The sequence below is a fragment of the Grammomys surdaster genome, unplaced genomic scaffold, assembly GCF_004785775.1.
Source record: "Grammomys surdaster isolate TR1022 unplaced genomic scaffold, NIH_TR_1.0 125669, whole genome shotgun sequence".
In the NCBI taxonomy this organism is placed as follows: domain Eukaryota; kingdom Metazoa; phylum Chordata; class Mammalia; order Rodentia; family Muridae; genus Grammomys; species Grammomys surdaster.
Window position 1 is genome coordinate 1,758,173 of NW_021620506.1, and position 19,839 is coordinate 1,778,011.

At 39.0% G+C, this 19,839-nt stretch overlaps 1 protein-coding gene across 1 annotated transcript in view; it reads right to left on the reverse strand.

The window, feature by feature from the left end:
- Window positions 1–784: 784 nt before the first annotated feature.
- The window catches only part of Pbrm1 (polybromo 1), a 74,356-nt gene continuing 55,301 nt past the window's right edge, over window positions 785–19,839 (reverse strand). The window contains exons 17-24 of the mRNA XM_028787552.1: window positions 16,013–16,196; window positions 15,206–15,416; window positions 14,107–14,308; window positions 10,898–11,062; window positions 7,475–7,630; window positions 4,392–4,462; window positions 4,063–4,279; window positions 785–2,697 (exon numbers count right to left, since the gene is read on the reverse strand). Of these exons, the coding sequence (XP_028643385.1) occupies window positions 2,525–2,697; window positions 4,063–4,279; window positions 4,392–4,462; window positions 7,475–7,630; window positions 10,898–11,062; window positions 14,107–14,308; window positions 15,206–15,416; window positions 16,013–16,196 (1,379 nt within the window). The 3' untranslated portion in view covers window positions 785–2,524. The remainder of the gene's footprint in view (window positions 2,698–4,062; window positions 4,280–4,391; window positions 4,463–7,474; window positions 7,631–10,897; window positions 11,063–14,106; window positions 14,309–15,205; window positions 15,417–16,012; window positions 16,197–19,839) is intronic.

Sequence of the window (19,839 nt, forward strand, 5' to 3'; positions counted from 1 at the left end):
TTTTAATCAGGTCTGGAAACAAACGTTCAAGGTGAAAGTTGTAACACAAATTTGGAGATTTTACACAAGTGTCCCTCACCCACTCAGTTCTTCCTCAGAAGGGGAAGGCAGACTTAGTAAAACCAAGGTCTTTTAAGTCAGCTGGCTGATACTCTATTTTAAACCTATAGGTTCCCTAACCCAATATAAACAAAGTTCTTCACAGGAACTTACATTTTGAAAACAATCAGGTCATTATATTTCCTAAGCCACATTACTACAGTTCTTAAAAGTCATGAGAAAGTGTATTATTTACTTGTACTGCCTTAAGTCAGGGCTTTTTCTGTTTTTGAAGATGTCTGATCTTAAAATTATACCCTAAGTAATCACTGTTACTCTCCAAAAGCATGATTCTAAAATAAATAGTACCTTAAATGCTTTTAATTAATTAGTTTTTTTTTTTAAGGTAATCAGGGCTTGTCTTAGGGACACAGCACCCTGTGCTGGATTTGTACTGCCTTAGGGAACCTGGGGCTGGCTCTTGGTTCCTACAGCACTAGAGCACTAGGAAGGAGCCAGTAAGAAGAGTGCTCTGGCTTCTAGTACCCCTGGTTGCTGACAGTGAAGTGGTTTTAGAGACTCCCCAAGGTGCCCCATCTAAACCTTTAAAAAGAAAAAGAAAATGAATGCATGAAATAAATAAATAATTTAACCAAAATTAAGTTTCTGGTTCTTTGGTGTAATTCAAGGATACCTAAAAAGAAAAGAATCTGATTATATTATATAGTCCATGATGAGTCAATGGTCCAAATAACCAGGAATCAAAGATTTATTTGATTCAGTTTAACAATAAGATAATGGCATACTCTGCAGTACATTTTTTAAAATTTAAGATTATTTAAAATACTTGATGAAAATTGAGATCCAGTGGTTGACTACTGGTATTAAGTTACAGGGCTCCTGTATTTAAGGTAGCTACCAGGGACTGCTTTCCATTCTATACTCTTTTGTTCTCATGATTTATTAAGCATGGCAATTAAACACGAGTACTGATCCGTTATATTTTAAAGGAAGAGTGTCATTTAACCATCATTCTAAATGAACAACAGGGCAGTGGCAGCATCAGTACAACAAATCCACCCAGTTAGAATAAAGCGGGTTCAAAACCCCCACTGTGTGGACTGTGTGCTGCCGCCTGAGCACTGCATACTGCCTCAGCGTTTACTCTAGGGCCATGGTAGAAAGACAGGGCTGTGGCTCCTGAACGTGATGGTGCTTGCCCTTAACCCAAGCACCTGGGAGGAAGCGGCAGGTGTCTGAGACTAGCCTAGTCTATACTGTGAGTTCCAGTCCAGTCAGGGTTGGTAGTAGGACCATGTCTCAAGAAAAGAAAGAAAAGACAAGGTCACCAAATCCAAGTGTTGGGATCTGTAATAATTTCCTTCTATAATCCAAAGCACAAGCTGAATTTTAAAATATTTTAGAAAGAATTATTTCTGGTTGAGAATTCCAACCCTGAAACAAACAAAATACTATAACTGATAACAAGGAAATAAAGAATCCAGGACATCGGTCTATTTAGGCAGTCTACCCTTACACAGTAATGTGCAAGGCACAGCTTGTGTCCATGTATACTCTTTCTTAGGTTAGGTATTATGCTTAAAATAAACCACCTCCATGCATACTTCAGTACTTTCTTCAATGTTTTTCAAGGTAACAAATGTACAGTTTCAAATCATATATGTATAACATGAAGGCATAAACTAAAATCATAAACTGAATCATAAACTGATCAAAAGTACTCTTAAACTTACCTTCCAAAACTAAATATAACTCAGATCTGAGCATATGTTCTACAAGAATCACTGACAATACAGATGTCTAACTCAGCACAAAAGTTACTTTTTCCTTCAGTTATGCTAACTGTGGATGGATATATAGCAGTGACTTTAGATTTCTATATAAGCCTCTGTGTTAATAGAGCAAATATGCCGCATCCGTCACACATATATGATCTAAACTTTTCAAAGTACTTCGTTTTACCTGTAAGAAAACCTGCAGATATTTAGGCATGTAAAACATACATATACATTCCTCTAAGATGTAAACTAGGACCAACTTCACATTTCATTGTCAACTTAAATTTGTAAACTTTTTTTCATTTTTTTCTTTTGTGTGTGTGTGTATATATATATATAATATATATATATTTATAAAAAAGAAAACCAAAGCCAAGCCAAAACCTTTGATTTAAGTCCTTTAACAAGTAAAGATAAAACTATTACTATATATAACCAATTATGAAACTGGTTTTAAACAAAGGAAACATATGCAAAAAAATCTTTTGTGTATTTGATAGTCAACTTAATGTAACAAAACCAAATTTGAAATAGCTTATTAAAAGTGTCCTTATATAAAAATGGCTGTGTGATGTACAGTAAAATGCAATAAAAATTATCATCCTTTGTTCCTCCCTCCCACCCCAGTAACTAAAATGGCTACCGCTCCACAACTCTTTGCTTCCATAGAAGAAACAATGACGTGATTAAACATTTTCTAGGTTGTATGCCTGTCGGATGTTGAGAGTATCTCGAAGCATTAAATCCCGCAGGCGCCAGAGGGCATCTGCCATGGTGGTGTGTGCCCCTTTACTTTTGAGCCAGTGAGAAGGTAGGCGGCTCTCCTGTTCTTTTGACAAATGGACATCCCGTCTTCGAGCTGAAAATGTGAAGTATAAACAAACATCAGAATTTTAGGATGATAAAATTTCCCCAGTTTTAAGGGTTGATGTATTTATACTAAAACAAAACAATATTTATTAAAGTTATGAATATGTGATATAAATTATGATCATAGCAAAGTTTATTAGGCATTGATATCTGACCACTAACACTTTATTGTAGATACCTCTGATATTAACAATTTCTTCAATCTTACAAAAGACGCCTAAAGGGAAATCATACTTAATACTTAGTATTCTTAAAAGAGATAACATTTCCTAGTTTGGTTTACAGATGAATAAGGGGCTGGCTGAGTGGCTAAGAGCATTTGCTGCTCTTGTAGAGGGCTGGGGTTCAGTTCCCAGCATCCACAGGGTCACTCAAAACTGTCCATAACTACAGTTCCAAGTGATCTGATGTCTTTTTCTGGCTTCTGAGGGTGGACACCAGGCATGCATGTGGTACATTTTATATAAACACACACACACACACACACACACACACACACACAAAACAAAAACAAAAAAACGTATTCCCAGCTCATAGGAGGCAGAGGGAGAAAGGCAACTAATTCAAGGATACATGTTAGGAGCTAGTTCTCAACATAAGCCAAACAACAAAAATCCAACCAGGATGAGGGAGATGGCTCAGTGCATAGAAGTGCTTGTTGTACAAATCAGACTATAACCATCTCATACTCCAGACAAAAAAGCAGATGTGGTGCTGGGTATCAGAAATCCTAGCACTTCTAAGGCAAGATGGGCGTTTGAGACATGGGAAATGTCTAGAAGCTCAACGGACAGTTAGCCTATAACTATTACTGCAGCAGCACAAATGAGAATGACGATGCTCCAGTAAGGTAGAAGGTGAAAACTGACTCCTGAAAGTTGTCGTCTATCTTCTATGCAACCAAAGCACACATGTGCTTTAACACAAACACACAAATTTATTTTTTAAAATGAATAAGCAGAAGCTTCCTTTTTTTTTCTTTTGAGAAACAAGGCACACCATGTTACTATATACTGTAGACATATTCCCTATTCAACTAAATGAATAGCTTGGTAGACTAAAGAAATAAGCTTTCCATTTTCCTCTTTTTAAAGTTTGACATGTATTCTAAAGCTTAAATATCTGGGGAGAAAAAAAAAACCTGAAAAGAAAATCAGAATGTATTTGAGAAGATGGTAGTATGTTATGACTGAGCTTTGATTTTTTTTTTTAAGCCCATTTTTACTGGGTCAATATGCAAAGAACCCCAAATCTATTCTAAGAAATATATAATTTATTTCCCTTTATAAGAAAAAGGATGTTGCAGTAGTGAGAGGACTGGGAGGAAACATGTATTCAACAGTACTCTCTTTACCTGCTAGAGTTTGGTCCCACTTGCTAATGCTGTTGGATTCAGCACTGAGTCCTTCAATGTATTTCAGGTAGGCCTCTGAATGGAGAAGCCTTTGGGTCTTTGGTGGGGGAGCCACAAACATGGGCGTTGTTGGCTGCTGTATGACTGGTGGGCCCGTTGGATGAGGACCAGGATATGGAGGTGGTGCCTGCTGCCCTGGAGGTCCCAGAACTCCTACCTGAAAGAGCCGGGATCAAATGATTATGTCAAAAGATAATCGGCACATGTTCTGAGAAGGTAGATGGCTAAAAAAATCTCAAGTTCAAGGAAAATTAAACAAGGAGGCTTACCTGTTGTCCATATGGACTTCCACCTGGTGCTGGAGTCCCTACCATGGGGGCTACTCCTTGATTCATCACACCTATAATTCAGAATGCAATGGCACAATTAGTGGCTTTGGGTTTTGCTGACTGATAAACTGACAAGAGCTGGTGCCATTTATAATGCCAACCCATGTACGTTTGCCCTTGAGTGTGGATAGGAGCACCCTAAACAGAATCTAATTAGGAATTTTATACTCTTTTGTTTCTGGCTACTTAAAGCACAGTAGTAGTATACTTTGTCAGAGGTACAATAATTATTCCAGGCATAGACTGTTTTAAACCCTGAATAAAATTCTAGGGTTACCCTGGTGAGTGAGCAGTAATTAGAATACACTTCTGTTTTCAAGGTACTTTTCTCCTGACCACATAGTTTCTTTGCAATTGGAGCCTGTGGGATCAGGTTGAGCAGTAACTATTGTACTAGCACAGGAAACAAGGGTTGAGGAAGAACAGTTATCTGAATCCTGTAGAGGCTGGAGTCACTACCTTAATGTGCTTTTGCAGGTTACCAGCTGGGTCTACCTCAGGCACTAATGTTGGCAGAAAGAAGGCATTTCAATGGATGATGTGGAAGCAGTGTAACCTTGTTGCCATTACCCCAGATTCCAAATGACAAAGAATAGAGAAAGGCTTTGTGACCCTATTCTCCCTGGTAATCACTGAGTAAACTTCCTTGGGTGAATGTTCACGAGCAATTGCTGTCTCACAGGCACTAATTGATAACAATAGAATGTCCCAAATTTAGCCTTTAAGGCAATTGTCATCTCAGGGCTATGTGCTATTATAACAAAACAAAATAGCCAGGGGACTCAGTTTAAACTAACAAACCACAACAAATCATTTTAAGCTGTTCCTTAAAGCATAAGCATATCCTGTTAGTGATCTGTATAGCGGGACTAGGAGGAACCAGCTTCCTAGGCTTCTGGGCCTCTGTTTAAAAACGCTGATGCTTTGCTGTGTATGTTAGCTCACACCTGTTATTCTAGCACTTGCAAAGCTGAAACAGGAATATTGCTGTAAATCTGAGGCCAGCCTGGGTTACTAAATACAGCTCTCTCCCATAGCTAGCATTTTGATAGGAAGAAAATTGAACCTTTTGAAGATTCAGAGTTCTTAAGTGTCACTTCCAAGAAGTACAAGGCATCTTATTTGTTAGAGAGAGAGAAAGAAAAGTGAAACAAGTTTCTGCTTAAAATGGAATATGCCAAGTACTTGGAACTGTAACCGGGTCATCACAGTCGTGGAATGGTAGGTAAGCTGCTGTTTTCAGCAACACATAACCCTCGGCCCCTGATCCCTGCAGGTTACTCATTGATCTTAGATCCTATACACTGAGAGGCTCCCAAAACTGGCTGCATCACAGATTTGCAGGGAAGCACAAACAAATCAGCAACCGTTCTACTTCCTGTTTACAAATAACATGCTTGGGGTAAGCCACTGAAAACAGGAGCTGAGACAACAACAGATGAGCTCCTTGACGCTCAAAGCCAGATCAGCTGTGCATGGGCTTACAACAAGTTCTTCCTGTCTCTCTGACCGTTACCAGGTGTGCTGGCCTTTCTTCCAAAGGAGTTTAGATTCTATAGTCAAGAGAAGAGAGGCTAGCATTGCCCCCAGAACCACCAAAACACAGCTGCTAAACTGGAGTGTGTATCTGGCCTTAAACAGGACTTCTATCAAGTGGTATATACATTTAGAAGGTGTCAATTCCAACAAGGTTTCACAGACTGACTCAGAGAACCTTGTGCCAAGGTATGAGGGTACAGATTTAGGAACAAGTTCATTTGCCATGAGAAAACTTATTTTCTGATTGACTTCTGGTCTCACAGCATTTCACATAAGTCACCACATCCAGAATGAAGTACAAATACCACAATCATTTCTTCCTCTGGGAACATTGGGAAAAAAAAAAGCATTGTTGGAGTTATGGCCATCCTCTAAGGAACACAGAGAATGTGGCTAAACTACAGCAGTGGAATGCATGCTTGTTACCCCTGCATTGGGATGGTGAGACAGTACAGTACTCTCGTGAGTTCCAGGCCAGCCTTGTGTACAAGCCTGATCCTATCACAATTTAAAAAAAAAAAGTATGTTGGGGTTAACATTTGTTTTCCCTATACACTATTGGGTTCACCCTCTGAAACATTATTTCAAACCACTAAGAACTCTATGGGCAGAGGGTCCAAGCATAATGCAAGCAAACCTGATAGGCTCCATCCGCATTTCACCTGGGTTTTGGCTCTCTTAGATGACATTTCCGTAATGGATTGATTGTTGCTCCAAGTCATTTAAAAGTCCATTTCCCCCTAACTAGATTATAGCCAAAAGTAAGTTCTTTTGCATATATGATGGAAATTATGGAAACTTGTGATTTTCCAATCTTTCAACTTCCATTATAAAGTGAAACAATGTAGTAAATTCTGAGCTCCATTTATATATTTCTATACAGAAGAAATTTTGGTTTCTATTGACATACAAACATGTCCATAGGTAACAAGGTCATGTTATGCTTGTTGAGGGGACTCAAGAAGACTAATTCAATATAAACTCCCTCCCTTCCTACACTGTGCTACAAAGTGAAGGATTTCTGAGGAGCTTCACATATGTAGTTCTGATTACTTCAAAAGGGCTATTGAGGAGGAAGAGTTGGAACAGGGACTCTACAATGAAGACCCTATCAAGTAAGAATGTCACCAGGTAAAGAAATGCTCTGGGAGTAAAGAGTATTTTTATATATGACTCTGAACTGGCAATTCTCTGATAAGAGGCTGTAGCCCTTAAGGCTTTTCAAACATGTCATATCTGATACTGGACCATGCCTCCAGCTCCTTGATCTATGGGCCTGGTCTCTGCAGTGCATCCTGTGCTGCTGTTGGTAGGTCACCTGATCAACACATAGGACAGGCCCTACTACTGACAGCCCTGAGATTCTTTGTGAGGGAAGCCTGGCCACCATGGGCAGCAGGTGCCTCCTGGAAGAATTGGCTGAGGGAGGAAAAAGAATAGAAAAAAAAATGAGATTAATGAGTGAATGAGGATGAAGTTCTTACCGGGTGGTGGGATGCCTGGGAGGCCAGGCACACCTGGCGGAAGATGGTGAGGTGGAGGCCCCCCAGGGTGAAGTGGCTGCATGCTGCCCATGCTAACAAGGCCATCAACTGGGCCCTGCAAAGGTGGAAGGCCTGGCGGATAGCCACCCATCATGCCTTGAAGGACACAACAAATTTCAGACATGCATCATTAACATGCAACATGAGCTAAGTAATAACAACCCCTCCATGCACTACCAATGAATAAAGCACCCTTAGTACTGCATGATATAACAGCAATTAGTGCAATTATTTTGTTGCAGTAATGAACAAAATAAAGTTATAATGAAACCCAATACTTTTGGATGAATTAGTATTTAGTAAATTATTATTTATAATTATTCTCAATAAGCTAATATAATATTCTCATTTAATAAAAGAAGAGTTCTTGTAACACAGCTTTCCCAAGGACAGACTTTGCAAACTGTTCAACCAGTGACCAGTTCTGCCACCTGCAACTCCAAGTGATCAGTACATACCCCATTACTCCACTCTGCCCGCACTCACATCCCTATTGTGGGTGCGCATGAAGGGAAATCAGAATGGAGGGAAATGAGGTGCACAGTCCTGATCACAAGGCATGGTTCTCCAGTTTGGGAGCAAAAAAGTTTCAAGACTTCTTCACATACTCCTCCCTTCTATCTCCACCACTGCTGTTAAGAATGGATTACATTAAGGTTTGAGCTGGAGAACAACTAACAGCTATTGCAATGAATAATATTTCATCTTTAGATTTCAAAATATGTTAAGGAGAAATCTAAATTTTCTCAAGCCAACTAAAGTCCACGTAGTTCAGAAACCTACATGCAGCAGGCCTGCAGGAAGAACAGCTGGAGAATCAGGCTCTGCCACTACAGGAGAAAATGTCAGTTGTCATCACTGTCTCCAGGCTCACACATGTAAACCTTCAACTGACAGGGAGCATTTTAACTGAGGTACAGACTCCTATGAACAGAGATTTCATTCCTTTATTTTCCAAGCATACCATCATATAATAAACCATCTGGCTAGGGAAATGTTATGACAAACAAGTATTTTTGGAAAAGAGGTGAAAATAATTTCAGTGAGGACTCACCTATCAAAAACACAAAAACAAACTATGACTCAGAATCTGTAGGAGTCTAATGAATAAGGTAAAGCTCCCTCTTGAGTACAGTAGTCACTTTTAGGCAGTTTCTCACATAGGAAGGGGCAAAGGCATAGCATCAAAATACTCTTTGAATAGAGTTTCAGTCTTACTTTCTTTGAGGAGGAGGTATCTGAAACATTTGTTTGCACAAGTTTAGTCTTCTAAAGCTCTGGCACACTGAGAACCCTAGACTGACTCACCTTGCCTCCTTAGTCACATCTAAACTGGCTACAAAAACAACTACACAAAACAACTTTGAAATATTTCTATACATGAAATAGGATGCATTTCAGTTTTTAAGAGTTCGAAGTAAAAATGGTTTTGAGTAGATACCATCATCTTAAAACACGATGAAATCCAATGTTGCCAAACTGCCCTTTCAACACACCGCCAGGACGAGCTTTTAAGGATAAGCAGGTGAGAGGTTGAACAATGTTAGGAGGCTTTGCTTTCAATTACAAAAGCCCATCTGAACGCAGCCGTCACAGGCTGTGGTTGAAGATTATTAAGAACTGAAAGACACAACACTTGTCTTCATTAAACTGTACTTTGGCATTTATTATCCCAGTCACATGTGTTCAAATGAGCTTCAATGCTTGTAAGCAAAGCTGGTCTCAGACAGCAAGAAGGATATGACTAAGGCCCTAAACAACCTATAATTCCATGAAAAATTACCCTTTTTACCGCAAAATTCTCACTGTGGACCAAAGACTTTTACTGTAGAGAATCTGTGCCCTTCAGTCCCGTGGCCCAGAAGCCTAGGCAACACACCTTTAGTTAACAGAGCAGGGGTCTTCTAGAGAACCACCCTTCTCAACCACAGATGCTATTCCCCAACAGGGAGCTAAAATGCTGCAGCTGCTAATTTTTGTTTCATTTTTAGCTACATGTATTCATTTTGTTAATATATGTTCCTGGATTTTGTAGTCAAGGACATAGTGCCACAGTATTATACATCAAATAGAACAAAATAGGGTGTCAATGAGGGAATCCTAACTTTCAAAGTCCCCATGATCAAGACCTGATTTCTGCAAACCTCTGGAACCCCATTAACCAGAATGGGCCATGGAATAGAGCAGGCGGTTATGAGATTTGTTAGATCAACATCAGTCACACTGAAAGCACTGAGAGCCATGACTCAGATGTGCTTTGGCGCGTGCAACTGCTGAGGTCAGCGACAGTGCATTTGAGAATTTGCCATCACAAAAGTTAGGAGCAACAATGGGAAAGTTATCCTGTGCAATCTTTCCTCTAAAAGCAAAAACAAAAAAGGCAAAAAAAAAAAAAAAAAAAAACAAACCCAAAACAACAACAACAAAAAACCGAAAACGGCAAGAACAAAAAACAGCAAAAACAAAAAAAGTATTCCCACAAAGCTGCCTTGAACAACACTGTCTTGGACTCTGTGCAAAAGAAGTCAGACACTTGTGTAAGAAGAATCACAGGTGGCTTGTATAGAGCTCACCAGATGTGGAGAGGTAACAAAGGAAGGGCCTGAGAAGTGGTCCACAGGCTTTTTGTGGAGACATGTCAGACAAGATTTCAGTTCAACAGTAGTCAAATTTGCTATGGCTACCAGAACCAGAGACAACACACACAAGCAAACCACATTCATCATTTCTTTTTCCTTTTCTTTCTTTCATCTTATTTATTTAAATATGTGACTGGGATACTAACAGAAAATGCAGTTTAATGTATTAAATAGAAAAGCATTACAGAGTGGGCACAATGAATTGAACAAGGACTTCCCCCCTATTTAGCAGTCATGCATATTGGTGACCAAGAAAGGATTTAATAATTCACTGTCAAAAATCCTTTTAAGTGGTCAGTCTTTTAAGGATGGCTGCAGCAGAATAGGGCAAACTGAACTGGCATGAGACGGAGAATCAGTATCACCTGAAGACTGCTGTTATATTTTCCTTGGAGTTCCTCAGAACAGAACTCAAGGTCTACTTATACTTCCTGCTGTAGTGCTCTATCAAAGAGCAGTCTGGAGTAAGAACATTACCAGACCATGCCTACAGCAAGACAAGAGCTGCGACCTACCAATTGGCAGGGTCGGGCCTAGGGCCCACTTTTGGGATAGAGAAGAGGCATTGCCTGTATGGGAAAAGCAATACAGGACAACATGGATGACTTCAAACTTGGAATCTGTCATGAGAAAAGGCTACAGACTGTGGCCTACTCCTTTTGGAGAAAAAAAAATGAAGGAATTTCTTAAAGTGGAAAAAAATGGTCTTAGCTCCTGTTTTTACCTGCAACAGGTGTCAACTGCTGATTGAGCATCCCCATTGGTGTTGGTGGTGGCACCACCCCCATGAGAGCCCCCACAGGGGTGCCTGCTCGGGGAGAAGCACTCGGCTGCTGTTGCTGTGCTGCTCGCTCTCTCTCCTGCTGCTCAGCAACTTTAGCTGCCCGCTCTGTAAAGGCATTTCACATTTTCAATTCTGTTTTTAACCCAGGAATTCAAAATACCATCCATTGCATTCAACAGGACTAGTAAAAACACAGGCAACAGTTCTGTCTCAATGGAAGGAACGGTAGATGACTAGTCTCAACACAGGAGTCGGGCCGATTTCACTTGGTAACCTAGAATTCAGCTTTCCTATCCCATCTTGAGAACTGGTCTGCAAAGATTTCAAGAATGTTAAGACTGCAACACACATTCAGAAAGCACAGATTTTATCAAAACACATCACCAGGTGACCAGCGTGGTTAATCTCACGAGGCACTCTGAAGATGAGAAGCGCTACCATTATTCTAGTAGTAATAGCATTACAGATTACAATTTCAACATGAAGCAATTCCATGGCCCATTATAATTTTTGGAACAATTGTACTTACTCTAATTTTCTGATTCCTTGTATCCAATTTTACTAAAATTTGAGGACTCATCATTGATATCACAAGTTTAGCAGCTGAAGAAAATTAACTCTGTAAGGGAAAAGTAGCTTACTGCCTCTACCTTAAGACTTTAGGAAAAGTAAACAGCCAGTTTCTACATTCTAATGAAGCAAAGAAAGAGGTCATGATTAACTAACTCCAAGGGAGGAAAATACATGATTAGCTACACTGTAGTCATCAGAAGAGGGAAACTAATACATACATGTATATAGCAATGGACAATATTCTGAAAGAACCAGGTTCCCTGAAGCTGAGTTCAAAACGACCATGAATCCTAAATCAGCAAGAATTCCAGCACCGACTATCAGTGTACTTGAAATGCAAGAGGAACACATGTTTCTGGAACCTCTCGGCTAGTAACTGATAAACCTCCTTACTTCCTTAGGCTACTCTGCACCTCTAGAGCCAGCACCCTCAACAGTCATGCTCTCAGCACGCTGGACCTTCTATGAGAGCATATTCCCAAAGCTCTCACCATACAGGGTTTATTCAGCTTCACATTCTAAGTAGGAAGTCCTTCCCACTCTTCAGATGGGCAGACAGAAGCTGGGGTACAGGCAGTGACTTGTTCAAGAATACAGGAGAAAGAGCAACTCATGGCCCCGACGCCTGGTGTCATACTTCAACTTCCACAGTTATCTCTCCAACATGGAATTCAAAAGACTACAGCTATTTGGGTTAAACAGTTTGAGGTACATGGCTTTAAAGAGACTCAAGAAGCAACAGCTCCACTCCTTTATGGGAAGAATGTGAAAATTGTGCAAGTCAAAGCTCCTGAGGCTGATGAAGTTGCTTGTAGACACTTAGCATCACTCACTAGGATTGTCTCAGCCTGGTATCTTCTGCATAGTGAGTATGAAAAGCAAACCCATTCTAACAACTTATCCTCTAGTAGTTAAAAAAAAAAAAAAAAAACCTGTGCTCTAGATGCCCCAATATTAAATGCTAGTTTTTTCATTACACAAATGAAACAATAAACTGGAGGGAAAAAAAAACAAAAATTAAAGTTGGAAAAACAGAAAAGCTCAGCTGTGTGGATAAAATATTAGTTCTTTCTGAAAGAAGCTGAACTAGGCTGCTTTGGAATTCAGAATTACTAAAACCATGCCAGCCAAACTCCCAACTTTGTGTTTTGAATTCAGTGGGCAGAAACACCCAAAGTTCAGAGTTTGAATTTCAGGCTACTGAAACATAACTCACCTCTCACTAGGTTCTTCCTAATTTCACATACCCCATTAAATATGAGAGAACTTTTCAAATATCATCTCTTCTTCCTTCAGCCATGCTACAGTTTTTCTGCCATCAGATGATCTCTAGATCTCTTTGTCCTATTTGTACCCTAAATAACCAGTCACACAGTACTAGCTTTGTTTGCTTTGAGATAGGCTTTGCACTATGTCAGCCAAGCTTCTTAGCAACAGTCCTCCAACTTAGTAGTACATTTGGTCTTAACTTGAAGTAAGCCCTAAAACATCAAAGTGTCCAAGAGTTCTAGGTTCTTATGGGATTGACTAGACTTTCTCAAAGAAGGTTCTTGGGTATTAATAGATGCCACATAAATAATGGATTTGGACTTAGTCAAGTTAGAGAGGAAGACTATACTGGAAAATTATTTAACATACAAAATTTGAAGTGGAAAACTACAACTCAAAGTATTGCCAAATGTAATGCTTACTCTCACTTATTATTATTATTATTATTATTATTATTATTATTATTATTATTATTTGGTTTTTCGAGACAGGGTTTCTCTGTGTAGCCCTGGCTGTCCTGGAACTCACTCTGTAGACCAGGCTGGCCTCGAACTCAGAAATCTGCCTGCCTCTACCTCCCAAGTGCTGGAATTAAAGGCGTGCGCCACCACTGCCTGGCATTACTCTCACTTATTAAAGCCATACTCAATATTAACTACTACAGTGAAAAATCCAAACCACCAAAAATCTCTTAAGGAATTAATTTTTTATAACTATGAACCACCAAATCTTTAAGTAGCTCATGGTTCAAACTGATCAATCATATCAATCAAAGAGTAAGGGGAAAATGAAGGCAGCTGAGCTTTGTCAAAGTCATCCAAGTATCTTAAGAGCAGGTATCAACACAGACACAGTACAGGCCAGGACTGGCCTAGGAAACCAGGCACACCATGCCTCAGCCTAAAGTTTAACAGTTTTGGCTTATCAAGAGCCATACAGAAGACCACTTATTTTAGAAGGCCACATTCAGGTGAATTTTAATCAAAATTATAGTTAACATATTGAACAATCTTTCCCCAGGTCAACATGTGTGTACCTACAGGTATATATGAAATAAAATCATGCAATTTTTAATAGCAAAATATTTTTGTTTGAGAAATTTGCCAGGAGGGGCAACACAAGGATCTGAGGTCAAGTCAGAGGCAACTCTCTAGGTACTGGCATCTACTGCCAGCTGGGACAGTCCAAAACACCAGATTCATGTGCATGTGGTAAGAATAACAGAGTAAAGCTTGTATATGCATGTGCATTCCTGAAAACACCCCTTGCTTACAAAGTGGAGACAGTTGTGCCTAGTCCTTATTTACCTTCATATTCTGCTTTCTTGGCTGTTTCAAGGTTTCTCCATTCTGTCCCCACCAGTCTGCTGAGCTCCCCAAAAGAATAGTCTGGGTGCTGGGCTTTAATCACAGCTCTCATTTCACTGCTGAACAAAATGTAGCCACTCATGTTGATTTTCCGTTTAGAACCTTCCTTCTTTGCACTGCCTTTGGCAGACTTTGGGGTAGACTGTAAGACAGAAAGCTATTATATAAAGTATCAGAAAATTGCACTGTTTCTACAGTTTCTAGAAGCCAGACACATATAATGCAATAATGTTTTATAGACATACTCAGTTTGTAGCTGACATTTTCTTGGTCAAAATATACTTCCTCCTTGTCTTGTACAAAAATAAATGAAAATTTCACTGAATTCCATGACTATAGCCTACAATGGTGACCTCACAATTAAGTCTCAAGAAAATTCTGAATGAGGAAAAGAAACAGAAGAGGGATCACCTCAACTAAAAGATGAAGTCCAAAGGAAGGGGAAATTAAAAAGACGTAGGCATCCAGGTATGGCAGAATATATCTATAATCCTATTACTCAGGAGGCTGAAGTGGAGGCAGAAAGATCTTGTGTGTGGGCGCTGAAAGCTAAGGTGGAGGAGGAATATAATACCATTCCTTATTACTTCTTGTCTACAAGGCAATAACCTTCTAAACTCCTCTTAAACCATCACTATGAAATTTAAAAGAAATTATTATTGGCTTAATGATATAGGTATGCTTTTTGCCAATTAAAAATAAATAAACAAAGGGTCTGCAAAACAAAGACAAAACACTATTATTCCTTAGTGCAGATTTCTAGGCAAAAATTCAAACATGAAGTGTGTGGCAGTGTACACCTGTACTCCCAGTGCTTGTTTTGGAAACGGAGGCAAGAGGAATAAGAGTTCAAGGCCCACCTTAAATACACAAGAAGTCTGAAGCCAGCCTAGGCTAACTGACATTTCAAAGAAAAGTCTGACATATACCGGGGGGGGGGGGGGGGGGGGGGGGGCTGATGCCTCCATGCCTCCTACTCTGGTTTGAGTCTGCTAAAGACTAGAACTGAGAAGGCAAGTCATGGGGTATATCACTGTACCTGTGGGGGTGTATAGGGCATGAGGTCCAGCTCATTGGCCAGAGGTGTCTGAAGCTGAGGTAGAGATGGAGGTTCAATGACTTCACTATCCTCTTCTCCCATTTCTTCAATATCATCATCTCCACCTTCTAACTCAGCAAATTTAGCTTCTAGCAATTGGATCTTCTTTTCTAACAAAGGTGAGGGTTCCTTCTGAGGAACGATTGGTTTCCTGAAAAACAGTGACAAAAACAAACAAGTAAGTACAAAGTTGCCAACCGTTTCCAAGACTAGTCAGAGAGCAGACCTGAAACCATTTACAAATGACATTTTACAACCTGCCGCAAACACTCTATAAGGCTAGCAAAGCGGCTTCAATGGGTATTTGTGATGTTACTTCTACTTATTAACAATTCTGATCAATACTCACAGAGGGACTGGTCAGGTCTAGTGGACTATATGTTAAAAAGGAGTTGTCATAATCTATGAAACTGAGCAAATCTTCCCACAGAGAGGCTGCCAACAGAACCAAGTGTTTCTGTCTTCATTCTACAATTGCTGGTGTCTAAGCCAAGGTACTATTAAAACTTTTTTTTTTTTAACGCAATACTTTTTCTCTCTGTAACAAAACAAAACAAAAAGCTGACTCAAACTTAATACTATCTCCTGCCTCACCCTCCCAAGTATGGGAATTACTAGATCTCACTAAATTGATATTTTCTATTGGAATTATACGATAGTTCAAGACCTAATACAACAACTCAGAACACTGGGTTACATGACTGCTGTGTTAGCCCAAGCGCCCTTTTTTAGTTTTACAAGCTTTACCTGAAGTAGTAAATTTCATCATCTACAACTTTAGCAGAGAGTGAAAACCTCTTCAACCCCTTGAACTTCTTCATCTGCTTGTCACTCTCATTATAGCGGCTCTCACAAAGCAGAATGTCATTTTCTGGTATTTCAGTTGGCCTGCAGGAGAGGAAGTCCTTGAATGACAGCACAGCACATTTCCCTGAAAGAATAAGACAGAGATAAAGGAGTTAACTCCTGTCATGTTAACAACCTGGAACTTGCCCAATAGTGGAGAGGCTGGAAGCTAGTGAATCCCTGGGACCTGTCTCTACCTGTCTAACGCTGAAATTACAAGTGTGTACTACCAAACTTGGCTTTTGAAAATGTGGTTCTGGAGACTGAACTAAGGTCTTCATACTTGCAAGACAAGTACTTTACCAGCAGAACTTTCTTCCCAGCCCCAAATTTTATATTATTATATTTTAATTCACAGTTAATTAAGAGTGATAGAGATGGGGCTAAAGAGATGGCTCAGTTAGGAGTATATATTAATGTTACAGAGAACTCAAATTCAGAACTCAAATTCAGTTCTTAGCACTGACACTAGGTGGCTCACAATTGCCTGTGGCTTCAGCTTACAGGGACATTCTCTCCTAGATCCACTGACATCTGCACTCATGCATCCATATACCCTCCCATATATATATATATAATTAAATAAAAACCAAAACCAAACCACACCAATCAAACACCACCACCACCACCACGACCACCACCATCACCACCACCACTACCACCCATGTCATAATGAATGCTAAAGGTGCTGGTCACCTAGCATGCACAAAACCCTGGGCTCATGGGCTGGCAAAAGTGTCTGCCCACAAGCTTGACAAGCTGAGTTCAAGTCCTGAGGCCTACATGGCAGAAGGAGAACTAAGTTTCACAAGTTATCCTATCCTCCACACATATACTATGGTACACAGACTCCCATATAGACAGACAGACACACACACGTGCCCAAGGGGGGTCTGGGGGAAGGGACTGAGTAAGCTCTAAGTTCAATCTGAAAAAACAAAAAAGAACACTAAGAACACTTATTTTTGCTATTCGATATTGAACATACCAGAAATGCCAACAACTTCCTGAATATGGCCATTCAAAACAGGTCAGAAACATTTCAGAAGTTCAAAAGTGCTTTTACTGCCTTAGAAATACATATAGTATTTACCTAACTCAAAAGACTTTTAGTTAGGAATAGCCATTCTTCAAGCTTAGAGAAAGAAAAAATGTAAACAGGTAACATTTTTGTGGAAATTTACCAGCCTGAGTAGTCATAGACCTTGTAAACAGGTAGCCTTGGTGGATAATACCAACTTAGATAAGGACAAGTGAATCATAGGCAGAGTCATAGTGACCTGTCCCCTGAACCTTTACCCAGCCGATACCATGTTCTGAAAGATATCTGCACTCCCCCCTTCCCCACGTCCTGCCTTTTTGTGTTTATAACCCGTGTGAATAAGTAAAAATTATGACTTGATTAAAAAAATATATATTAAAAAAACCGAACAAACAAATAAACAAAAGCCAACAAAAGAAAAAAATGGAGATGCAAAAAAAAAAAAAAAAGGTAAAAATTCTCTCCATAGTTAAGGAGTCAAATTATTAGTTGGAGACAGAGATGTGGCTGCCTAGTGCGTACAACCAAGCATTGTTAACATGTGCCGGAAACCCTAGCATTGCTGAGGTGGAGGCAGGAATATCAAAGTTCAAGGTCATTCTCAGACACATACTGGGTTCCAGGCCAGCCTGGGCAATATGAAACGCCCATTTCAAAACAAAAATCAAGTGACTGGTAGCCCTGAAATAAATGTGGTGTCTCTGTGCTTTGGCTTGCATTTCTATTAGGGCTCCTAAACACTGGTAAAAGATAGCCTTGATTTCATTTAATAATAAAATTTTTCTTTATAAGCTATTAGATTTGGGAGCTGAAGCAATGGCTTAGCAGTTCACTGGCTGCTCTTCAAATGGGCCAGGATTTAATTCCTAGCACGCACATAGCAGCTCACAACTGTCTAACTCAAGTTTCCGGGCATTTGATTGTGCCCTCTTTTGTCCTCCAAGATACCAGACATACACCATACAGAAGCCACAGATATACATGTGTATTTGCCCATACACATAAAAAAGATCTTCACAGATCAATTTTGGGAAAATGGAAATATATAAAATAGTGAGTTCTTCCTTTATAATAGGTCATTTTTATTTATTTGGGTCTTTGGTAATTTGTGTAAATATTTTATTTATATACTTTTAAACTTAGCAATATATTTTGTTCAGCTCCATATATCCACATATCAACATTTTATTGTATAATAAAGATTATTTATTATATGTAATTTATTATATGTAATTTATATAAATTTATAATATATGCAATTATATAAATTACATACTAATATAATATATATAATTTAATCTAGACTAGCCACATCTTAGTGCTTAAGAATTACATGTGGCTAGTGGCTTCTGTAATGGATAACTTATAACAGGTGTAAAGTAAAAGAAAAATTTCTCATAGAAAACAAGATAAGGGCTGGAGAAATGGCTCAGAGGTTAAGAGCACTGACTGCTCTTCCAGAGGTCCTGAGTTCAATTCCCAGCAACCACATGGTGGCTCACAACCATCTGTAATGGGATGTGATGTCCTTTTCTGGTGTGTCTGAAAGCTACAGTATATGCACATACATAAATAAATAATTAAAAAAAAAGAAAACAAAATAAAATTTGTGTAACCATGAGACACATTAACATTTAAGTAACACACAGAAGAAAAAGAAACAGCATATGCAAATTGGGCCTCAGCCAAATAATTTCCTCTGCTTTTTAAAAGATACAATTAAGAAAATAAAAATGTAAGTCCTCTTCTAAGAGGAAATATTTATGACCTATGTAACTAGCAAAGGATTTTTCACAATATACAAACAACTTTTACAAGTCAACAATAAGGAAAACAATGCAGAAAACACTTCCTGCTGTTGACAATGCTTGTCTCTTCTAGAGTTCTCTGCTGGGTTTGCTTGTAGGGGATTAGGCATCAGCTTTTTCTGGTATACTAAGTCATATTAAGTTCCTATTATCTTTTTAATGTAAAGTTTTTTGTTATTCTTCTATCACCTTTTTGCTCTTAGATTTCATATATTTCTTGATCCATTTAAAAGGCAGTAGAGATAAATACTTACATGTTTATAATATAGTATATAAGCATACAATTATAGTAGCCTCAACAAAATATTTTAATGCATTTGCCTATCTATTATCTGCCCAATAGATTATGTGTGATCAGTAAGGTAATTTCATTGTTCTGTTTCCAGTCATTTCCCCACTTCCCCTAATACTGGCAATGCAATACCTGTTTGTTAATTGAAGGATTAAGTATACATTTGAATAATATGTTTAAAATGTCTTCTCTTACATTGTTAAGTTCTTTGAGAGCTTAAAACACATCATTTACCATTAAAATTTCTTATACTGGTATGTGTGTAGGGGTTTTTTGTTTGTTTGTTTGTTTTATTTGTTTTTTTGCTTGATAATTAATGAATTACAAGACAGTCTTGTGATGCAGTCTTGGCCAGCCTGGGATCCTCAGTCTCTACCTTCCAAGTGCTGGGATTATAGACAAACATCACCATAGTAAAAAACAAACCGCCTAATAGTTACTGTTTTATTGCACACAGTGGATATCAACTCTATGTCTAGGAAGGAAATCAAACCACATAAATTGATGCAATGTTTAGATAACATGGCCCTTCTCTCTTCAGAACTCCTAAGAGGTAAAGTGGAAAATGTGATGCTAGCTCTCTTCC